The 21,616-nt window shown below is 44.2% G+C and overlaps 7 protein-coding genes across 7 annotated transcripts; 3 read left to right on the top strand and 4 right to left on the bottom strand.

Annotated features, from left to right (window-relative positions):
• Positions 1-1,006: 1,006 nt before the first annotated feature.
• Positions 1,007-2,662, bottom strand: GGI43DRAFT_416195 (NmrA/HSCARG family protein). The gene is made up of 3 exons (XM_083207250.1): positions 2,043-2,662; positions 1,570-1,987; positions 1,007-1,496 (listed from the first exon to the last, which is right to left on the bottom strand). The coding sequence occupies exons 1-3, from the start codon at positions 2,214-2,216 to the stop codon at positions 1,162-1,164; spliced, it is 927 nt and encodes a 308-aa protein (XP_083056358.1). The 5' UTR covers positions 2,217-2,662; the 3' UTR covers positions 1,007-1,161.
• A 1,433-nt stretch (positions 2,663-4,095) lies between these two features.
• Positions 4,096-5,788, top strand: GGI43DRAFT_416192 (uncharacterized protein). Its single transcript, XM_083207249.1, has 2 exons — positions 4,096-5,396; positions 5,453-5,788. Exons 1-2 carry the CDS (start codon positions 4,692-4,694, stop codon positions 5,516-5,518), a joined length of 771 nt encoding a protein of 256 aa, XP_083056357.1. The 5' UTR covers positions 4,096-4,691; the 3' UTR covers positions 5,519-5,788.
• A 48-nt stretch (positions 5,789-5,836) lies between these two features.
• GGI43DRAFT_222878 (uncharacterized protein) lies at positions 5,837-8,237 on the top strand. Its single transcript, XM_083200389.1, has 6 exons — positions 5,837-6,155; positions 6,206-6,428; positions 6,485-6,698; positions 6,747-7,049; positions 7,101-7,808; positions 7,861-8,237. The coding sequence occupies exons 1-6, from the start codon at positions 5,960-5,962 to the stop codon at positions 8,149-8,151; spliced, it is 1,935 nt and encodes a 644-aa protein (XP_083056356.1). The 5' UTR covers positions 5,837-5,959; the 3' UTR covers positions 8,152-8,237.
• Positions 8,238-8,578: 341 nt separating this feature from the next.
• On the bottom strand, positions 8,579-10,809 carry GGI43DRAFT_222877 (general substrate transporter). Its single transcript, XM_083200388.1, has 4 exons — positions 10,257-10,809; positions 9,978-10,182; positions 9,686-9,876; positions 8,579-9,582 (listed from the first exon to the last, which is right to left on the bottom strand). Exons 1-4 carry the CDS (start codon positions 10,607-10,609, stop codon positions 8,697-8,699), a joined length of 1,635 nt encoding a protein of 544 aa, XP_083056355.1. The 5' UTR covers positions 10,610-10,809; the 3' UTR covers positions 8,579-8,696.
• A 1,101-nt stretch (positions 10,810-11,910) lies between these two features.
• GGI43DRAFT_416187 (DUF1593 domain-containing protein) lies at positions 11,911-13,688 on the bottom strand. Its single transcript, XM_083207248.1, has 2 exons — positions 13,218-13,688; positions 11,911-13,165 (listed from the first exon to the last, which is right to left on the bottom strand). The coding sequence occupies exons 1-2, from the start codon at positions 13,524-13,526 to the stop codon at positions 11,969-11,971; spliced, it is 1,506 nt and encodes a 501-aa protein (XP_083056354.1). The 5' UTR covers positions 13,527-13,688; the 3' UTR covers positions 11,911-11,968.
• A 437-nt stretch (positions 13,689-14,125) lies between these two features.
• On the top strand, positions 14,126-15,570 carry GGI43DRAFT_416186 (NADP-dependent oxidoreductase domain-containing protein). The gene is made up of 4 exons (XM_083207247.1): positions 14,126-14,372; positions 14,463-14,741; positions 14,802-15,220; positions 15,280-15,570. The coding sequence occupies exons 1-4, from the start codon at positions 14,265-14,267 to the stop codon at positions 15,455-15,457; spliced, it is 984 nt and encodes a 327-aa protein (XP_083056353.1). The 5' UTR covers positions 14,126-14,264; the 3' UTR covers positions 15,458-15,570.
• Positions 15,571-16,661: 1,091 nt separating this feature from the next.
• Positions 16,662-18,188, bottom strand: GGI43DRAFT_430725 (endo-polygalacturonase; the record flags this gene model as incomplete). The annotated part of the gene is made up of 2 exons (XM_083209306.1): positions 17,597-18,188; positions 16,662-17,537 (listed from the first exon to the last, which is right to left on the bottom strand). The coding sequence occupies exons 1-2, from the start codon at positions 17,801-17,803 to the stop codon at positions 16,662-16,664; spliced, it is 1,083 nt and encodes a 360-aa protein (XP_083056352.1). The 5' UTR covers positions 17,804-18,188.
• Positions 18,189-21,616: the final 3,428 nt, after the last annotated feature.

Below are 21,616 nucleotides of genomic sequence, written 5' to 3'. Positions count from 1 at the left end.
GGCGTCATTACTAAAATCTCGGGCGATGGCAAATGAACACACAGGCAGCCGCTATTAGTATTGTCACGCCCAGAAACTGGTGACATTCGCTACACTGAGTGCTCATCGAGCACAGATGAGCTTAATAATATGCTAACAAGGTGGAAGAGCAAAGAATATGGCATATGGAAACGGGATTTGAGACATTAAACTTGCAATTCCGCCGCTGTTGATCCCACGCTTGATCAATTAAATACAAGGCCAAATAGATGCCATTTGTGCGATCTTCAACCGCGCGCTTGGTTCCACTCTCTCATTAGTTCGCGGCGAAAGGACCCCACGTCGCTGTCCGGCAATGACCGAGTAGCTGAAATCCGACTCGTGCATTTATCTAGCATTACTAACCACACTAGGAGACAAGGAAAAATAGGGACCGCAAAATGAAAATGGCCAAAAAAATAGAAACACGAGCCTACAAGCCACTTACAAGTTATTCTTAGTAGTAGTAGAAGTAGTAGAAACAGTGCAGCAGTAAAGCCAATAGAGGCAGTAAACTTGAAGCTAATGAGGCTCTAGCAGAGGATATTTAAAGTAGAAAAATAACAGTGTGTATAATAATAGAGCTGTGTGCTTATAGTTGCAAGAGTCCCTATTTTTGTATTTCCCGCTTGCTACATTAGTACCGTGCTTGAATAATTTGGGCAAACATTCTGCATATGCCCTCAAGCAAGTGTGCCAATTCTCACAAGGGCCACATTCTGTAAATTGTAGATAACAGGCATTGTAGACATTGTGCTATGCAATAATTTTAAGCAAGTAATGGCAAGCACATGGAGCATCCGTAGAATGAAAAAGCCGTTCTCTAGACTTTTGTCCTCCTGAGCTTCTGGGCGAATTCACAATGAACAATGGACCTCTTGAAGTTTATGGCACGGAATTCCCAGCCCTAAAAACACATTATGGCAGCATGAGACTATAAATCAGAGAGGCATGCTAGTCAGGTATGTTTTAGTACGCCAAATACATATTGGTTTCAAACGAGGAGTTATATTCTATGCGATAAGACTAGACTAGCAACATCAATAGTAGATCAAATAAATCATGTACATAGGTAGCTCTTTCCTAATGTACCGCTATATGCCATAATCAGACACCAGCAAATCTATAACATTGAGCCGTCTCTTAGAAAGCGGCTTTATTCTTGACCAGAAACTCTTTCCAGGTAGTGGGCTTCAATCCGACCATTTGCAAAAGATCAAGGCTTTCGCTGAGGCTCTTTCCTGCATAGTATCCCGGTTCCTCAATAAAGAGGTGGTTCTCTAGCATCTCTATGCCTAATGGCGACGGGAAAAAGCCTTTAAATGTGTCTGCATCGAGCGTCACAAAATTCGTTTTTCCACCAGTAACTTCTTCAAATTCTGCGAGGATACGTGTTGGTGTATAGTAGTCAGCAGCGGCAAGAATCTGCTTGCCCAGGACATTTTCCCGCTCCTTAATTGAAGCAATAACGTATTTACCTTGAAAAGTCAATTAATTAGCAGTGGATTCGCTAGAGCCTTTTTTTTTTTTTTTTTTTTTTTGGAAACTCACCCATATCAGCTTCAATATCGATGAGAGGGAACAGAGCCTTGTCGCTAACAGGATATGCGAGAGTATACTCTCCATTATCACCTTTCCTTATCATTTGCAGCGCTGAATAATTGCTCATAAAGTATCCAGGCAAGACAAATGTGCTAGGAATCTCCTTGGAGCGAATATAACGCTCCACCTCAGCCTTCATATCAAAATGAGGAACATGGGTGAGGCGACCGTGGGTGGTTTCAGTTACATGAAGCAATGATGAGAAAATCAAGTGCTGAACACCAGTTTGTTGGCATGCGTCAGCAACATTCTTTCCATGATCCAACTCCTTGCTATCACCACCGGTGAAGTCGGGAATTGTCACGAGGAACACGGTATGGGAACCAGTGACAGCTTGTAATACTGAGTCTTTAGAATCCATATCGGTCTTTATCATGTTAGCTTATATGAGATACGTAACGGTAGCCAAATTAGCTACTTACCGCAACGACCTCAATACCTTTAGCCGTAAGAGCTCGAGCGGCTGGCTTGGAGGTATCACGAGTGATGCCACGGATCGTAAATTCTTCTCTCAGTTTTGCATCAGACAGCACGGCGTCAATAATGGAACCACCTTGCTTTCCAGTCGCGCCAAATACAGTCAATAGCTTCGACATTTTGATGTTTGGCAAAATCTTAAAAAGTGAAGAATTCGGGAAATGTGCAATTGGACTTTGAGCAACGAGAAGAGTTAATCTCCAGAGAACGCAGGCCGAGATGTAAAGTAGTGTTCAAGACTAATTAGGGCGAGAATTTGTTGATAAGTTTTGAATTTCTGCTGTCCCTGCTATGTCTTTATATAGGTAAAGAGTAGACATGTAGTAGCGGGTATAGCATCGTCGTATTGTGGTGACTAAGTGTATGTTTCTTAGACAACGAGGTTACGATGGTAAAACCAAACGCATAGTGCAAAACATCGTTGTCCGACAAAGACCGAATGCATTAATATACAATTCTCCACTGTATTAATAGATTCAAGTAATGTATATTTTCTGTTTATTAGGACTAGAGGAGTAAGGTCCTGAATACTAAAGCGGTTGTATCATTTTCCAGGGCAAGTTTAGGGTACGGCGTTGGCGGACTTCGGTGAATATGCAGCGTGTGGGTATATGGTATATGCATTAGGTAAACAGGCTGCCATGATAAACGCCACCCCTAACACGAAATAGTGCGCTCATCGTTGTCCGAGAAAGGCCGACTTGTTTTAGCTTACATAAGTAACATGTACATGGGGGGGTCCCAATAGGTGCACGGGACCATACAACTGCACGAGACCCTTAGTCAGCAAAAGCCCGCTATAACACACGCTGTAATTTTTTTCTAGCTGCCCCTATAGCTATCTTTCTAGGCTGCTGCTTCTATCTCTCAACACACATATTTTTGCTCCTTTTCTATGGCCTTTTAAATAGCATTTGCTACAGGTAGGCAACTGCTTTTTTAACTGCTTTTCCGGCTGCTTTTCCGGCCTTTCCAACTGCCTTTCCAGCTGCCTATCCAGCTACTTTTCTAGCTGCTTTTCTAGCTGCTCTTCTAGCTCAGGCTCTTCTAGCTCAGGTTTTTCTAGTAGCTGCTACAGTACCTCTTCTAATATTAACAGCTCTTCTTATAGCTGCTGTAGCTTACTTTACGCTGGGCTTAGCGAGCGCTATAGCTGCTATAGCCGTTATAGCTAGCTTGGCGGCTGGCTTAGCTGTAAACTTGGCTTGGTTAGATAGTTATAGCTATAAAATCAAGCTTCTATTTAATATTAAATAACCCAAAGGTTATAGCTATTTTCTATAATATTAATTAAAAATTAGTAACTTTTACAAAACTAATTACAAGAATAAAATATTTTCCATTAACTAGTATGTATAATATAATTAAACCTTTAAACAATCCACTTATAACTACTAATTACTGCGTAATAATCTAAATCAAGCTCTAAGTCTTCTCTAAATCTATAAATTTGCTCAGGAGGAAAAGAGGTTATATCCATTATAGCAATTAAAGGTTATAATTATAAGAGCAGCTAAAAAGAAATTACAGCGCGTGTTATAATGGGCTTTTACTAACTAAGGGTCTCGTGCAGTTATACGGTCCCGTGCACCTATTGGGACCCGTATATGGGGCCACCTCTTACCCGGACCTTGTGTTTTTTTCTAGTAATAAGAATTAAATAAGCTTAATGTAGGTACGTAATAGTCGAGATTTATAGTAAAGAATAATTCAACAATATAGATCAACATATATTATTAAGCAAAATTTTTTTTTATTACTTTCGAACTGTTCAGAGACCTCGAAATCGTCTCACAAGGCCTTGGAACTCTTATACTTGAACACTACCATTTGGCTGATATGTACTCGTAAGCGAGATACTGGAGTGGGAGTTAATGGAGGAAGAAAAATAATTTTTGGTAGGTAGAAGCAGAAGGGTTACTTAGGTCTGCCTATCCGTAAAAAGAAAAACGAAAAGAGTTGTTCATAGGGTACCTAGCCATCACCCATATAAGCTATGGACAGGTCAATCGGCACCCTCTCTGCATCCCATCGTTCCTAGACTGAGGGCTGGGCCGAAATCTATACTGCTGAGCGTATATTGGCAATAGGGAAACTTTTAACTCTCCTAGCTATCTTCAAGCGACTACTGTAATTCTCCAAGACGAGTGGTTCCACCCCTTAAAGTCCCTTAAAGCCAGCCTCACCACCCAATTCCATTGCCGTTGAGCGACTACAGCAGGCCTAGATCTTAAGTTTTCTTAGCCATGGAATTGTGCCTGTGGGAACTGCTCCTCTCGACTGCCCCGGCAAATAAGCGAATCCGAATTAATTGACCAGAGGGAGCAATTGTCAAGTTTGCGAGATGCGACTGCGGTCGTGTCCGCGTTGCCCGATGTCAGTGGGATATCCCACCATCCATCAATCTAGTTCACGGCTGACCAGCCCATGTTATCGGACCCCGATAAGTACCGATCATAAAAGACCTGGGAGCATAGATATGCTATCGCGTAGTACACCCATTGCAGTACATAATGTGGCATATTTTACAGATCTGGCCTTATTGACTGCCGCAATAATATCTGTGACTATCAACGTTTAGGCCACTCCCAGCAATGGCCAATAATCTTCACGATAATGTGTCCCGAGTGAAGAAATTTAATCTTCTCGGAACAGCCACTTTCATTGGTCTTCGTGCAGCAGATGTCGCCTTTCAGTACGTTCTTCTCAATGATGGATGGGCATCAAAACTGGTGCAGGCCGTGTGCGGACAATCCGTGGCATTGGGGCAACTGAAGTCAGCTGGGGGAGGGCTACAACCGTATTACACAGTCATTGCTATAATGGCCCTCGGCAGCAGCTTGAAGCAGATCATAACAATACTTGCCGTGTCGGAGCAGTACACTCCGGTATCATCGGCCATCGTCATCGCTCTCTTCAATACTATATTCAACTCCCTCAATACACTGTTCTCGGTGTGGAGCGTTACCTCGAGATCTCCGCCCACAGCTGCTTCGATCCTCCAGTACCCTTCGGTTATCGCCGGTCTCGGATTGTACCTCGTCGGCATTTCCGTTGAGCTGCTCTCGGAGCTACAACGCACAGCCTTTAAGAAGGACCCCGCCAACAAAGGTAAACCTTACGCTGGGGGCTTATTTTCCCTCGCTAGGCATATCAACTATGGCGGCTACACCATTTGGAGGGCGTTTTACGCCTACAGCTCAGGAGGCGGGCTGTGGGGCCTCACTGTCGGGTTGTTCTTCTTTTACGATTTCGCGTATCGCGGGGTGCCAGTTCTGGACGAGTACCTTTCGCAAAGAGTAAGCAACCTAAACATCTGTTCCAACGTGATAGAAAATTGACAAAAGAATTGTAGTATGGCAGCCAATGGACCGCGATTAAAGCCCGCGTCTCATACAAGTTAATCCCCGGCATTTATTAACGGTGGAATTTCGTCAGCTTACGCTTTGCTGGATCGACTACAATGCCAAGACATCAATGAGGATTGGTTCATTAAGTTGGCAAGATGCATCTCTTAGCTGCCTCCAACTTTGAGTCTGCTGTAATGTAACGACTTCGCTGCTTCGCCTTTAAACGAAATAGCGAGATTGGGAAGGATTTGGTAAATTTCCTAATCAAGACTAACTCTGTTAACCAGCTATTTAGTCAGCCCATACAAAGTAGTTCGAATTCCACTTATTTGTCAGCAGAATGACCACACAGCCCTGAGACATTCTTCTAACTTCGTAACATGAGTCGCCTGTGATACAAAATCGGGTCTCTGGTCTTAATCGAGACGTTCCGCAAGTGATTGTTTGACCGGAACCGTGTACATGCTAGGTTGAGAGTCTCTTGAATCAGAATCCTCAATACAAAGCAAATCATGAGTGGCAACAGTCGTTCGTTGTCTGGAGCTCTGATGTCCTGTATGGGCTGTCGGGAGCAGAAGCTGAAATGCGACCGCTCACAGCCACGGTGTAGTCGCTGTACTAAGAGAAATGACAAATGCATATACCCAACTTCAAGAAGGCGTCAAATTGGACCAAGAAGAACTATCCCAGAGTTGGAAACACGACTAGGTAAAGCAGATTATCCAGGCTATACTTTCTCAACTAACACTATGAACCAGCCAACCTCGAAAGTATTGTAAAAAGTTCTCGAGATGATAGGCTTGGGCGTACTTCAAACAATGATAATAATATTGCATCAGTCACCGATGAAGGTATTGATGGTGTCGCTAGTAAAACAGACTCGCCATTAGATTGTGAAGCAGAGACAGGGTCTTCAAATCTGCAGCCAATTGAGACGAGCCCCTCTGGACAAGCACCCTATGCGGGCTTGTTAGAAGATCTGTATGATTCTTCTGCTTCAATCTTGACCTGTGTCGTATTTTTGACCTGTATTGTAGGGCCAAGATCTATTTCGATAAATTGCATTATGGAGCGCCTATGCTGCGCCGATCACACTTCATGTTACAGGATTTGTCGCCCGATATACGTCCGCCGATGTATCTACGATATGTGATCGCGGCTTTAGCAGCATCTATAGTGGAAAACTATCACAGTTTAGCCTTGACGTTGTATCATCAGGCTAGGCTATGTGTCGAGGAAGAAGAGTTAAAGGTATGGTGAAGAAACTACATGAAGAGTATCAGCTAATAAGAGTTGCAGGATTTTAGGCCACAGCCTGTAACCTTGGCTCAGGCACAATTCTGGTGCTTGATAGCTAATTTTGAGGCGCAACAAATGCTCTTTTTACGGGCCTCAACAAGCCTGAGCCGTAGTCTCAGAATCGCTCAGATGCTACGTTTGCATCAACTTGATGCAATTGATGGAGAACTACCACCAAATGTGGGAGAAATGAAGAGCAGACATGAATTAGAAGAAGCGCGCCGAACTTGGTGGGTAATCTTCTGTTCTGATCGCTTTGTTTCAGGATCGACAGGATGGCCTGCCTTGATCAGCGATGACGATGTAAGAGCAATTAAAATTCGTTACATGATGCATCCATCTGACTGAACCTAGGTATCTACTTCTCTCCCTGCGTCAGAAGAAGCCTTTGAGAGCGGCGTGGAAGAATCGACAGGCTTCTTGGGGATCGTACTTCAGGAAGGTTGCAAAAAATACTCATCCTTTGCGGGGAGAGTGCTTGCCGCGCAATTGTTTTATCAAAGTGCGAAGCATGTTTCAAGCTCTGTGTTGGATGAACACTCCGCCGACATTCGCAACGGCTCATTTTGGACTCGGCACACTATGATTGATAATGACCTGGCAACTTTGTTGATGCGTTTGCCAGAAAATCTACAGCTTCCGAGGAGCCTTCAATGCCAGAACGCTCTTTTTACAAATATAATGATTCACACGACGATTATTTGCCTTAACAGGGCAGCTCTACGAGAGGCTCGACGATTGTCGCTACCATCCTCTTTAATAAACCGCAGTCAAGCTCGACTGTTAAGCGCAGCGGAAGAAATTTTTAACATTTTCCGGGAAATAACAGACATGGACGCTGCATTCAGTAATCCCCTGCTTGCATTTTCTGCTTACATGGCTTCGTCAGTTTATCTCGACAAGCCCGTTGCCGAACATAAAAGTCGGGCAGAATTTAACTTGACATACCTCCTTCATATCATGATAGCCCTCAGTAAAACTAATGCAATTGCCCGGTCGTTGGCTATTCAGATGGCAGAAGAAATGAAGCACATTGGGCTAGATTCTTCTGCAATAGAAACAGTGAGAGTCATATCCCCAAATCCTGAATTGACCTATGCTAATTACGCAACAGATAGCCCAGCCTCCCACGGCTCCCGCTCTGGTTCCATTATTTACAAATAGTGACTCTAGTTCGATGATTTTGTTCTGTTTCGCCCAAAACCAACCCCAGCCAAAAGATTCTGCGGCTGTACCGCAAGATTCTGCATCGGCTGTTTTTACAAGAACTGCAGCTGTAACAGAAACAACAGACATGGCATTCCAGCCGCCAGGCGCTGGAGAATCCGCCACCAACGTTGCTACAGAAATTGAACCACCAATTCTCTGGTTCGAAATGGGATTCGATATGGGATACGTATATTGACGACGCAACCGAATATTACGGCCGGTATACTGTCTATAGTGTAGTAAAAGGACATAGTTTAGGGTATAATTAAAAATGAAATAAGTAAATTCAGATCTATATATGGCTATTTACCTTTCCTCACCAGTTGATTGGCTAGTACAATGAAATGGAACCCAGACCTAACTACTGTTCTTGAGGCTAAATTCTTGTCTCTTGGGTGGTATAGGTATAGTTAATCGGAAATTAATATTAGAGGAGAGACTACTCTAGTCTTGACCTTTATAAGGCAATAAGCACTTTGCGAAGGAATAAAAACCTACGCTTATACCCCTTCAGATATTACTACGAAATATTGGCTTGATAGGAGTTACGTTGGCGATTCATAAAGTGGGATGCTGTAGGCCTCATAGACAGGTTTCTGGGTTTTATCAACAACACAACATCGTTAGGTGGCTGTAAAATTTGTATTCCTTGAAGTGGATTACTCTAAACAAACAATAACAAAGAGGTAAGAGAAAGCCTTTGCTATATGGTCAGTAGACATTACACGCACGTTATCTGCCTCAAATGTCTGCTTTACCCAATTGAACCTCACGACCTTGTGTCTCCACCTCAGTAACGTAAGTTTTAAAGTGCCTTGCAGGAACCTTCTTGGTAAACATTTCGTCGAGCTCTTCGTATGATCTGCCCCTTGTTTCCGGCTGGTAGTACCACAAAAACGCGATGCATGGAAAAGATAATGCTCCGAAAACAAAGCCAACTTTGCCGCCGAGGTTGCCCTTGTCTGGATTGAACATGTACGGAAGGACAAAGCTCCACATGACCGAGATGCAATTGGAGAATGCTAGACCGATGGCAATTGTCTTAATTCGAAGACGTGCCGTCGCTGTTTCCGTTAAACAGGTATATGCAGTCGCGCCGATAGTGACATTGTATAAGAAACAATACAGCAGAATCATGGCTACCGTTCCTTTAAGATCACCAGGCGAACCTGCCACTGCGAGACCGCCCATGATCCAGAGGACAACAGTTAATACCATAGTGCCGTAGAGAGTCAGGCCACGTCGACCAACGCGATCGATTAAGTCCCATGAGATAACGTTTCCAACCATAGACAAAACTTGCTGGATAATCTGCAGCTTGAAAGCCATGTCTGTGCTGTAGCCTGCAAGCTCTGAGTAGTATGTCGAGTAAGAAGCAGCAAAGTTGATTCCAGTGAATTGTTGGATTACCAGTGGTGCAATAGAGACCAATGTTCGGCGAAAGTTGGATTTCCTAAAGCACTCTGCATATGTGACGCCTTCGGTTTCGTGGCGAATCTCCTCCAATGTGACCTTAATATTGGCGATGCGCTTGACGTCTTCTCCAGATTCGGCACTATATCCGAGACGATGGAGGCTATAAAGAGCCTTGTCCTCATGGCCCTTGTTAACAAGCCACCAAGGTGACCTGATAATGGGTATGTTAGCTAGTGTTTCATTGTTCATAGCTATTACATGGAATTGGTGGCGTTTGGTGTATTGAAGGGCAGACAAGAAGGTTCTGGACTTACTCTGGCATAAAGAAAACAAAAGCAGCAGAAATAACGGCAAAGCCATATTGAGAGACGAAAACGGAGCGATAAGCCCATCGGTCATCTCTTTGGCCCTCCGAGTTCACAATCAAGGCCACAGTGAAGGGGCCAACAGTGAAGGACAGGGCAATTAGACAAGTCATTAAGCCGCGAAGGGCAAGAGGCACAATCTAAGACGCATTATGTTAGCATATTCGGTGGTCGATATATTTGTCTACTCTTCTTTCTCAGGAAGAGATGAATCGTAGAAGCGGATATTTCATGGGCTTACCTCGCCGATATAAGTGCCTGCAACAGCTTGCAATGTTCCCACCGCAAAACCATTGACAAACTTGCCGCCAAAAAAGAGTTCATCCGTGGTGGCCACGAATTCCATAGTAATGGCCGCAAAAGAGATAACAAGGGCAATGACGATGGTATATCGGCGGCCGATCCAGTCAGCAACTTGACCGCATGTAAGGGCTCCAATAACTTGTCTATATTTCTTCATTAACTTGCTGGTCTTCGCAATTATGGTTATATCAAGGAAGAATTTAGTGGGCTAACTCACGAGGCTACTGGGGCTCCACTAAAGGCCGATTGCCACTTGGCGGACAGAACATAGTTGCCGTCATAAAGCGTTCCAAAATCCTTTCGGAATTGGGGGATTCCTAGAATATTGCCGGAGGCTTGGTTCTCAAAACTGACCAGAAGAACTGTCCAGACAGCGAAAAGGCACCAGGCAAAAGCCCAAGGGTTCTTCTTAATAGCTTGCCACTTGCCATCTTGGTGGTCTTCCCGGTCGGTCAGATTGGCAAGCTGTTGCTGGCGGATCTGGTCAAGTTCATCAGGTTGTTGTTCAATGTGGCCATCAACTTGACCTTTCTCTGCCTGCAGTCCTACTTGTGTAGGCGGAGACGACATTGTGAGAGTGGCTGGAAGACAAGGTAGATGTGTGCTAAAGAATTAAAGGTGGGTATGAGTGATCGTGGAGAATGTTGCGGAGTTTGACAATGATATAAATATGCATCACAGCAACTCCTGGGCAGGGATTTACCCAGCTAGTGGCGCTATTTTCAATATTGGTAGCCTTTTGGATACACGCAAGAAGTTTCTTTTCCTGGAGAGCAAAGTCAAATTCCGGGATGTGGAGAACCCCCAGATGGGCCTACTGTACCCCAGGCTTCCCCAACATTCCCAAGTGCTTAATCTTTCCTTTCTAGGAAACCACCCAATACTAGTTTATTAAATCGAATCGGACGATTTGTGCCACTCGGCAAAGCCCTTCCGCCCCTGGGTCTCTAAAATAGTGCAATTGTAGTTTCACTGTGGTTTAGAACCCTGGTGTTATAAGTGACTAGCAATGCATTTGACCTGTTTTCTTGGCATTGTCGGCCAAGAAGGCGCTATCGAAGGCGGCCCGAAGGCGTCTGGATAATTTACTTCAAGTTTCCAGTACTATAGGTCGGCTACACATACCAAACTGGTAATCTTCGGATAGCTCACTCGTGCAACGCCAAGGAACGAAAGCACTGAAGTCATACGGGCATGATGGTGGCATGTAAAGCTGCTAGCAGTCTACCATTTTGACTCGTATTAGCTTGCCTAAAACACTGGATTTTATATATTGAGACTCTAAGGATAGCTGAACTTTGGTCTTGCACATTTTCGGCAAGCCGATGGAAAGTAGTGTGTATGCTGGGTTCAATAACCTTGGCACTATCGTGTGTCCGACGCAGAGGTCAACACAGAGGTGTCAATAAGAGTAACAATAAGAAGAGGGCTAGAGAGCCAGAAAGTTCTGATAAGAAAGCCAGTGTCTTGTGATACTTTGAGATTGGTGACCAAGAATACGATACTTCCTGAGAGAACCACAAGAGGGTATTAGAAATGGACGTAAATAACTTTGGTGGATATATCATATACTTCAAAGGAGACTATTTGTAAGAGGCACCACCTATACTAATCTCATCTGGTAAAGTAATAAGTGGTGTACCATATACTAATCTCATCTGGTAAAGTAATAAGTGGTGTACCATATACGACAGCCAGCATTAAACTAATAGCTCGTCTATTGAGATATCAAATTTAATTTGAGCGGCAATAGTAATTGGCCGTCGGAAACAAATTCTTTAAAGCGTTTAACCACTGCCAAAATCTTTGTTCACAAACAAAACACCACATGAGGTAGCTGCAATGCTTTGATTTTCTCTTGGATCCATAGGTAAGAAGAAGGAATGGGATTACATGTTTCTATGCTGGCGAAGACGATAACTGTGGTCTTCAATTTGAAAGCAATTTATGTATGACATCGCCTATTGCCTCAGACGGTTCGCCTCCTCCTTGAAGGTCTTTGTTTGTCGTCTGTATCATAATTCTCTTATAGCTTGTCAGTGCAGGTGCTCCATTGTCAGTCACTTCCAATATTAAATGCAGCACCTTGCCTCGCGCAACAGGCTTCCGACTGAGGAGCTCCACGCAGCACTTCTCCGGCCCAGGAAGTTTTACTTCTACCACTCTCTCATTATCGTCAATTTTCCGTATTTCCATCTCATCAATCTCAAATTCTACAGTCCATTGCATCGCACTGGGGTCTCGGTAATGCCACCATTTGAATGTAAGTTTGTCGCCAGAGTCCGGATCGTATGTCTCACTTGCGTCAAAAGTAAGAGTTGAACCTGCCTCAGCTTCAATCGTAATTGGTTCTGAGCCCTGACTTCCGTTTATAGAGATGACTGGGTGGTGGTTAGCTGCTTTTGTATCACTCGTGAGACTCCATTGGATCCGCGCAGCGAAGTCATTCTGGAACGTATCCCTCCAGCGCCATATGGTTGCCTGATTTGAACGATAAGTGCGGCCGTCTTGGCCGATCACTGTATCTGCACAATCTGCAAAATGGCGTGCATTCTGTCCCGCATCACTAATGTCTATGAGCTGGTATCTGCCACCCCATGAACCGTAGCTGGGCTGCTCAGGTACGCCGAGTCCGTTCTGGATAAGGTAGAGGAAGGTCGGCGTATCGCCCTCAGGGATAAACATGAAGTTTGGGTATGCGGATCCAAGAGGACCAAGCTGAATATTGTCTTTAATCCACTCTGCAGAAACCTTTGTAAAGTCTGGGCCGCCTTGGTCGAAGCGGTAATACCTGTCCCCAGATATGCCAGTCCAAGCTGCCATACCATAATGGTTCCAAGCATGTACCGATGAGATGTAAAATATATCAGGGAATTGCGCTCTAATCCATGCCCCGGTGTCATCCTGGTCTGAAATTGTGTACACGCGTAGCTTTGCGCGTAGTTCCGCGGCTTCACTTGCTGAGTATTGCTTTCGGACTTTCCATAGCACCTGTGCAAGTACATTTGTCCCTCCCCAGCAAAGAACCCAAAGGGGTTCTTTAGATGGAGCTTTGATGCGCTCGAGGAGCAATTGGCCGCCTTCACTTAAAGGGATGTCATCACCAACAGCGGCAAAGCCATATACCTGGTATTTATTCAGTATCAATAATGAATCAGTGAGAAGCATGGAAGCGTACCGGTGGGCCTGACCGCACAAGACCTCTCAAACTTTCAGCTGTCGGATAAGGGAAGTCGGGGTGTACATGAGAATTGAGATTATCAACAGCCCCAGCATATGCATCGATGATCTTGATCATATCTTGAGGACAAACCTTGGTCCTCATCCATGTTGATGTACAGGCAACCAAACCTTCAGTTTGAAACTGATTGGAGTATAGGAGATATCTGACAAGCGATTCTGCATCATCCGGTTCATTAGAAATGTCAGAGATGATGAAGACTCTAGTCTTCGATTTGAACGACTGCAGTCTAGCAGCAGATGTCATTTTGGCCTTCCGTATCAATGTTCAAGCGGTGTTAACTCAAAGGTGGACGGCGCAGTTTCGAGAAATAATTGATTTGTTCCTCTTTTGTGTCTTTCCCCTGTAGCACGCACCCTCTATCTTTAACTTGGTAACTGTTGTCCACCGAGGCTATGAGGGCTTTCTTTATTGTGGCGTGAGGAACCTATTTGAGGCGCTAGTTCGCCGCGCTGGTCTCGAATTCTATTCCCATGGGGATGGCGGCGGCGGCTCCAATTGCCAAATTTGGAACCATTGCCACTAACTGACGGGTGACTAGCGTACCACATGGAATTAATGGCTACGACTAAGCTTTTCGCTCGAAGCGACATCGTCACGGCAAGCGGATGCGGGTAATCAGCTAGGAAGGCGAAGAGCTGGGTCTTCCCATAGAAAATCAGACTACTTCGACTTTATACCCGACGTATATCCTTTCTGTGGCTTCGATGACCATTTAGGGTGGAACTACTAGAATTCGATAGAATGAAAGCTCGAGACTGCATCTTGCTGGCCCGTACGCTGCCTCTACTCCGCGGGATGACACCTTTTGTGGGCTTAGAAAGATTCGGCTCTTAGTCTTCCTAATTAGGTAGTTATAACCACCTGCTCACTTAGCTCAACTGAGAGGGAAACATTCAAGAGGCCCGTAAGGAAGGTCTTTGATCGCTGTTGTTTTGAGACTGTCAACTTGAGATACTATCCCACAATAGAGTCATTCGAATCATGCCCTCTTCTGTGACTGTGAAGCTGGCCTCTGGCCATCAGATGCCACTGGTCGGCTTTGGGCTGTGGAAAGTTCCAAAGGAGTCTGCTGCCGAGACAGTCTATAATGTTAGTTGTATATCTTCTGGAAAGCGACAAGCAACAATGCTGGCGAGTGCACGCAGCATAGGATTATTTGGCTAACAAATATTTATCTAGGCTATCAAGGCAGGATATCGTCTCTTTGACGGGGCCTACGATTACCAGAACGAGAAGGAAGCTGGGAAGGGTATCCGCAGGGCCATCCGCGAAGGCCTCGTGAAGCGCGAAGAAATCTTTATTACAACCAAGCTGTGGAACAATTACCACAGAAAAGAGCATGCGCTTGAAATGGCACGCGCCCAGAATGAATCTTGGGGGCTAGGATATATTGATCTCTTGCTGATTCACTTTCCCTGCGCCCTAAAGTACATCGACCCGGCTGTTCGCAAGTATCCTGTAGGTTTCAAAGCGTGGATTTGGCTTAAAGAATATTGATCTCTGACTCACATGTGTTAGGCGTGGTGGGCTGACGACAGTGGCGCCGTCGAGGAAGACAAGGTTCCCATCAGGGAGACATGGGAGAGCCTCGAGCAGCTCGTAGACGAAGGAGTTGCCCGCAGCATCGGTGTGAGCAACTTCCAGGTACAATCTCTGTATGACATCATTAGTTACGCGAAGCATCCCATCTCTTCGCTGCAGATCGAACACCACCCGTACCTGGTGCAGCCAGGATTAGTGGAAATGGCACAATTGCACTCAATTATCGTCACTGCCTACTCTTCCTTTGGCCCGCAATCTTTTCTGGAGCTTCCCGAAGTTTTCTCGGTGAAGGCAAAGAACATTCCCACGCTCTTCGAGGCCGAGCCAATTCCGACCTTGGCTAAGAAGTATGGCGTTACCCAAGCGCAAATTCTATTGCGCTGGGCAACTCAAAGGTACATACCAAACAAAGAAGCCATTCAAAGGCGAGCGCTGGCAGCTAATATACTCACAGGAACATTGCGGTTATTCCAAAATCCAACAACCCGGCCCGATTGAGCCAAAATCTTGATGTGACCGGGTTTGATCTGACGGCTGAGGAGCTACAGCTGATAAGTAACTTGGACCGGGGCTTACGGTTCAATGATCCTGGCTATTACCTCCCAAATCACCCTCTTCATATCTTCTCTTAATGATACAACAGTTCTGGAGTAGAGTTGGCGGTGTTAGATTATGTCTAATTGTAAAATGGAAAATAAAAATACTAATAGAATAACAATCGAATAAAAATTCCCCAGTTCAATTATTTGTGAATCCAAATGTAGATTTGTGTTAGTGCTAAACGCGTTTCCTCATTACCTTCTAATTTATTAGCGGACTCTTCAGTATAAATAATAAATCACAATGACTTCTATGGAGAATTTTTGCCAGTTTCCACAAACTCTCATCGAAACAACTCTTGTGCGAGCAGTCGGCTAGATGTGTCAAAATTCCAGTTATCGATGCGTCGACATCAAACACGAATTATTCTAAATAAATTATTTATTATTCGGATGCCTAATAAGCTATGACAAAATATTTCTATGCTGGCCACCGCGTCCGCATGGTCCTTTCTATCATTGGGTGAGACGGCGGAAGAACACTGGTGATACTTGGGCGATTGAGGCTCAGATTGGCATTTACGTGAGAAGCTCAGAACATCACCTTTGATCTACATTGTTTCTTGTTGAATATTCTACAGCCTCCATTGCGTATGATGGCTCGGCACCGACATCGATGAGGGTGGCCCACAGCTTGCTCATTTTCGATCGCAACGTATGTAGGCTTGCTCGCGTCGTCGCGCTGTGCCTCCGAAAGTTGGGAAGGTTTTAGAGGGCTGATAGAGATTGTGGAAAGCGTTTTATTCCATTTGGTAGTATAGCTATGGTATGTATGACCGTCTAAAAAGGGCTGGTGGGCTTTCCGGCCTCAGAAACATTGCCAAAGGCAAGCCAATACCTGCCCAGTAGTAGATAAGGGCCACTCAGAGCACTCAAGTAGTGGGTCGATTAAGGTGCCACATATGGGAAATAAAGTGGCTGGAGTAACATTTGGTATTATTTTTTCCTCTCTAGGAAAGTCCAAGCACCCTCACTAGAAAGGACATAACTTAATTGTGCTTATGCATCTCTTATAAAGCTGCAAGTTCAAAGACATGACATGGCACTGGATGATACCGAATAAGTAAAAAAAAAAGTAGCATGGGGTGTTTAGGTCTTTTATGTCAATATGAGTTTATAACTTGGCTTTAACGATAACACTTATTGCTATTAAAATGACATTGTATATCCTCTGGGGCTATATATACTTAAATATATATATATAAGAAAGAAAAGAAGAAAGTAGAAAAATAAACCTCTAAATAGAGACTCCTTTGGGAATGCCCTTGTTTGTCTTGGTCTTGGCACCTCCACTAACTGCGTTGTTGGTCCAGGTCCAGTTAGAACAAGCAGCGCAAAGGATGTACACATTTGTGCCACCCTTCTGAACTGTGCCAACGACCTTGTTGACAGTAAGACCAGTGATGGGAACGCCAGCAGTAGGCGTGCCAGTTGGCCCACCGTTTTGGTAATCTTGCTCAATTACGATACCATAGGTTCCAATGTTTGACAGGGAGATGTTGTTGTACACGATATCAGAAACAGAACCAGTCGCTCCAGAAACTGTCTTGATACGAACGCCGTTTTGCGAGTTGGATATCTTTGAGTCCAAAATGCGGACGGTTTTGACTGTGTTGTCGCTTCGGCCACCAACCGAGCCGATGGACAGACCATGTCCACCAGAGCAGTTCCCTCCAGTAAAAGTGATGTTGGTGCCGGAGTTGATAGCCAAGCAGTCGTCTTGGTTCTTTACTATGGCTCCAGAGATGTACACTCCAGTCGAAGAGCCAACATCGAAAGCATCTGTGTTGTGACCGCCCTCGCTGTCTCCGAGAGAGTTGTCCATGTTGATATTGTACAAGCCGAGATCAGTTACCGAGTTGATACTAAAGGCTTGTACTGGCGTGTTCAAGACATTAAGTGATTTGATGTTGGAGTTCTTGAGGTTATGGGCACTGAAAAACTTGGGCTTTGTCTTTCCGCCGTTTGAACCTTTGCCATCCCACCATCGTTGGCCAGCACAGTCAATAGTGTGTCCAGAGGCACCTTGGACCTGAATACCATTGCCAGAGATTGAAATGAGAGGTCCAGCCCATTCCTTGTATCCAAAAGTAGTCTTTCCGGAAAAAATGACCTAAATTTTGAGTTAGATCTTTAGCAACTGGCACAACAAGCGTTATATAGCATTCAAACCTTGGTGTTGTCTTTGAGGCCGGTCAAATCGAGAGTCTCTCCAGCTGGAACAGCAATGCCATTCAAAGTGATGGTGCTGCATGATGTCTTCTGTTTGATTGCTGTTGTAGCGTCGGTGAAAGTGCAGCCAGCTCGGGGATCAATATACGCAGGCTTTGCAGCAGCCGTAGCTACCAACATGGCGAGGAAGAATCCAAAGGAAGGCATGATGGCAAATGTTCTAATATATAAACGAGAGTCGCTGTTGTAAATGAGTGGCAGAGTGTCAATTGAAGATTTACTCGATAGAGAAGCTCTATAGATTAAACAAGTCTGAAGACACGCGGCAGCGGACAGTCTTTATAAGAAGTATGTCGCTTACAAGGGAATCCTTGAATCGAATACACCGCATCATGGGAATAGAATAGAACACTTCTAAACCAAGCGGAAGATCGAAGAATTCTGGAAAACCCGCCACACAGCCGTTATTTCGGCCTTTACTGCCGAATGTTCAGAATATGCAAGATCCTAGTCCATATCCCGAGATAACAGGACGGCACTGCCCCAATCTCAGTCACTTAATCTGAGAATCGTATTCGAAATCACATGTTATACCACCCGTTCGACTCCACAACTCCGTAGTAAGGCAGTTGATAAACTAGCCGCTGAAGTATCAGGTAAGGCTGTAGTGCCGTATACTCCCTCAAAACATTAGCCGGTGGGCTTTGCCGCTATCTGATCGGAAATGCCCCATTTTTACCAGTAGCGGCCTACCGGCTAATCTTTTTAGAATACGATATACGTACCAACTGCTCGGTCTTGGACCGAGGGAGTTCCTACCTAGGCCAAGTTCTACCGATGTCTCCGGAACAATCCCCTGAATTGTTGTCCGATGTAGGCCATCGCCCCCTTTCCCCACTGATTGTCGCGCAACATTATCCTTACGATGGTAGCAAGTAGAGGGCAACCCATGTAACTAAAATAACTATACAATTCATTGGAGCGGCAGTGAGTTTTAGTTGCTGAGTAATTTTTATGGAATATCGGACTGTGGTGCCAGTTTTAAACTAGGAGACTTAAAGAACGATGGTTTGTGTTAAAAAAGGAAAGTTCATTTACAACAGTCAAGAGTTTCTAGATAACCAGTCCAGAGCTTGTTTCAATAAAGTACCTGAATAGGTTTACATAAAATATCAACTGTGTAGGGTACGAGGCATATTGGTTGCAAAAGATGGCGAGATTTTAACCATTATTTGAAGGACTATTCTTTTGTGTATAATATAAAGAATCATCTCTAATAAAGGCTATTTTGGATTATGGGGATTCTAGTGTTTGTTACATTGTTGTATGCTGAGTGTTTCTATGGTAGATCCTACAATTGGTAGGGGAAAGGCAGTTCGTGTTTTATGGTATTAATGACGTCCTAAGCTGGCACTGGCGGGCGACTGAAATAGGAATGCAGCTGCCATTACTTCTGCCCCTAAACAAACGCATGAAACGTAAGTCAATACTAATTTACATCAGAAAACACTAAAAGTAGTGAAGAGGCACTTTGGAAACGGACTAACTAAGCAATTAAAGCTGGATAAAATCACTGGGCCACTAATTTGATACACTCCTCCCTGGGCTATGTTGGATATCAAGTAGTTCACTCCTGAAAAGACATATATTGCGCTTATGCGATTCATATATCCATCGTGACGTGATAAATACTTCGACATCATTGTTTACCAAATAAATACATTCGAGAATCGAAAGTCTATATATAACTGACTCCACGAAGCAAGATTCAAATTGAAGAAGGCATAGTACGAAATTTCTCGGGCGTAGCCGAGAACTCCGCATTTTAAGTACCTCTAGAGGCAGCGCAGTTGGTTTTTCATAGACAGACTTTCATCTGGAAGTAGTATAGGTATGCAAAGTAAAGTTTAGGGTAAGGAAGGATTGACAAAGTTCCCTGGCATTGAGTTCTGTAGGATCATGCAACAGGACCAACAAGACAAACAAATATCTCACTCGGCCGCTATTGAGAGCTACTTCGTAAAGTGAAGTGACGTAGAGGCTAGCGGAGCTCCGAGACTAACAAGATTCATCAGGATTAAGGAGGCGCCAACGAAAGGGGGCCATAGCCAGTAACCCTGTTCATTTAGAATATAGTTATTAATATATATTAAGGGGGGATGCCATCTTTATAGCCCGTAACCTTTTTGTCGTAAGGCGCGACCGTTGATTATCCCTCCCTCTTGCGTAGAAACAATTTACGTTGGCGCTAGGAACGAACGGCTGCATGAGAGTAGCATCGTACGACATAGTAAGTGGGGATCATGACAACTGCATTTTCTGTCTCGCTGATGCCGCCCCGAAGCTTCTGAAGCAGCTTCTCCTGCACATTTTATTATATGCTTATTTTTTCTCTCAAGGAGTTGCTGTATACCTTACCCCGCCTTCGTATATTCCGCCGAGTTACTTGGACCCGCTGGGTGGCGGCGAGCTGGATAAAGCTTTATCCAGTTCTTGTCAATAATAGACCGGAGCGTACCACAGAAGACGTAATCCATAATATTGTCTGTGCGCATATTATGCTGGTATCGAATATAAAGAGCTAATATGTATTAGTTGTTGACGTAGAAGTCGTTATATTACATGAGAACGGCAATCCTCGTCATTCCAGCAGTATGCTAGACTTCAATTGAGTATGACACCTACTGCCGATGCTATGTGGTATAATAAGTGTAGAAAAGGCTCATTGTTATAGTTTAAACCCAAGTAGTATCTGCTTTACTTTAAACGCCTATATTTTGGAGACCTATGTATTGGATCACGAAGGTTTTAAATTTTTTGGTATGGCAATTTGAGAATGTCTTTCTTTTTTTCGAGTGCACAAGCATATTGATGCTAACTAAGCTTATGATTAAAGTTATCTAATGAGCTGGAGCGAGGTGATGCCTGAATAGGAGCTCGCTCATTTCCTGATGCGACAGGTCAGTACCTACAATCACATTAACAGAGTACCGCGTCGCATTCAAAGACACAACCATGCAGGATTCACCTGCTGCTCTCAGAAGCTCGCCAACGCGACTCAGGTACTCGGTTACATCAACAAAAGAGCTTGATGCTATAACTCGAAACTGATTCTCTGATGAAGAGACTTTCCGGTTGGTCCAGTATACATCTAATGCAGGTGGGCCGGCGGTTGTCCATTCATTGGGGTCTGTCTCCCTAATATTCCCATCCTTGTCGATATATTTGCCGTCGACAATAGGATAGCCGCTTAATGTCCATGACTGCCTCTCTAGGAAAATATCATTAGCCTGCCGATTATCCTTCACGATTTAAAGCTTCTGCTTCTTCTCGGTTACTAATAAGAGTTACCTCTCACTGTTTGCTGCATTTTTCAAAAATAAAAAGCTTGAGGTTCGGTAGAAAAGATATTCGAAGTTAGAATTGATAGTTTGCTAGATGTAAAAGGACATGAAATCATCGTCATTCATAGTTTCGTTCTACGGGGTGTAAGAACACTGTAAAGTAGGTCAAAGTCATACTATGGTGTGATGTAATGCGCATCTTGATCCGCTACTAACCGTCATTAAACCTTGCAAAAAGAGTATAGAAAGAGGGGGAATAGCCTGAGACGTGATATTGGAAGAACAGAGAGCCAACAGCATCTGAAAAGTATGATATTAGGATGGAAGAGTCAGGAGACTGCTCAACACAAAAGTACTATGTTGGGAGCAGGGATTGTTGTTGTCTTATGCACCGTACTTGGCGTGAAGCGGGCTGATAGAGTGGAACACATTGTTGGATCTAAATATATAGGATTTAGCTAGGAGCATAAGAGGTATAGTAAATCTCAATTATTTCAATGTTGATAGCTGCGATGGTATGATAAACTATCAGCTAGGCCGCCCATAATGTAATCTTATCTCGTACATTATCCTTATAACTATAACTCTAGAGTATTAGTCTGGTGGATCAAATTACTCTTTAAAGGAGTTTGAGCGGGGATATGATGTAACATGGAAGATAATTCTACTATAGAAG

This window comes from Trichoderma evansii (assembly GCF_050947405.1).
Source record: "Trichoderma evansii strain SZMC 28006 chromosome Unknown GGI43scaffold_27, whole genome shotgun sequence".
NCBI classification, from domain to species: domain Eukaryota; kingdom Fungi; phylum Ascomycota; class Sordariomycetes; order Hypocreales; family Hypocreaceae; genus Trichoderma; species Trichoderma evansii.
Note: the sequence above shows the minus strand (reverse complement) of the source record. Positions and strands in the feature narration are given on the sequence as shown.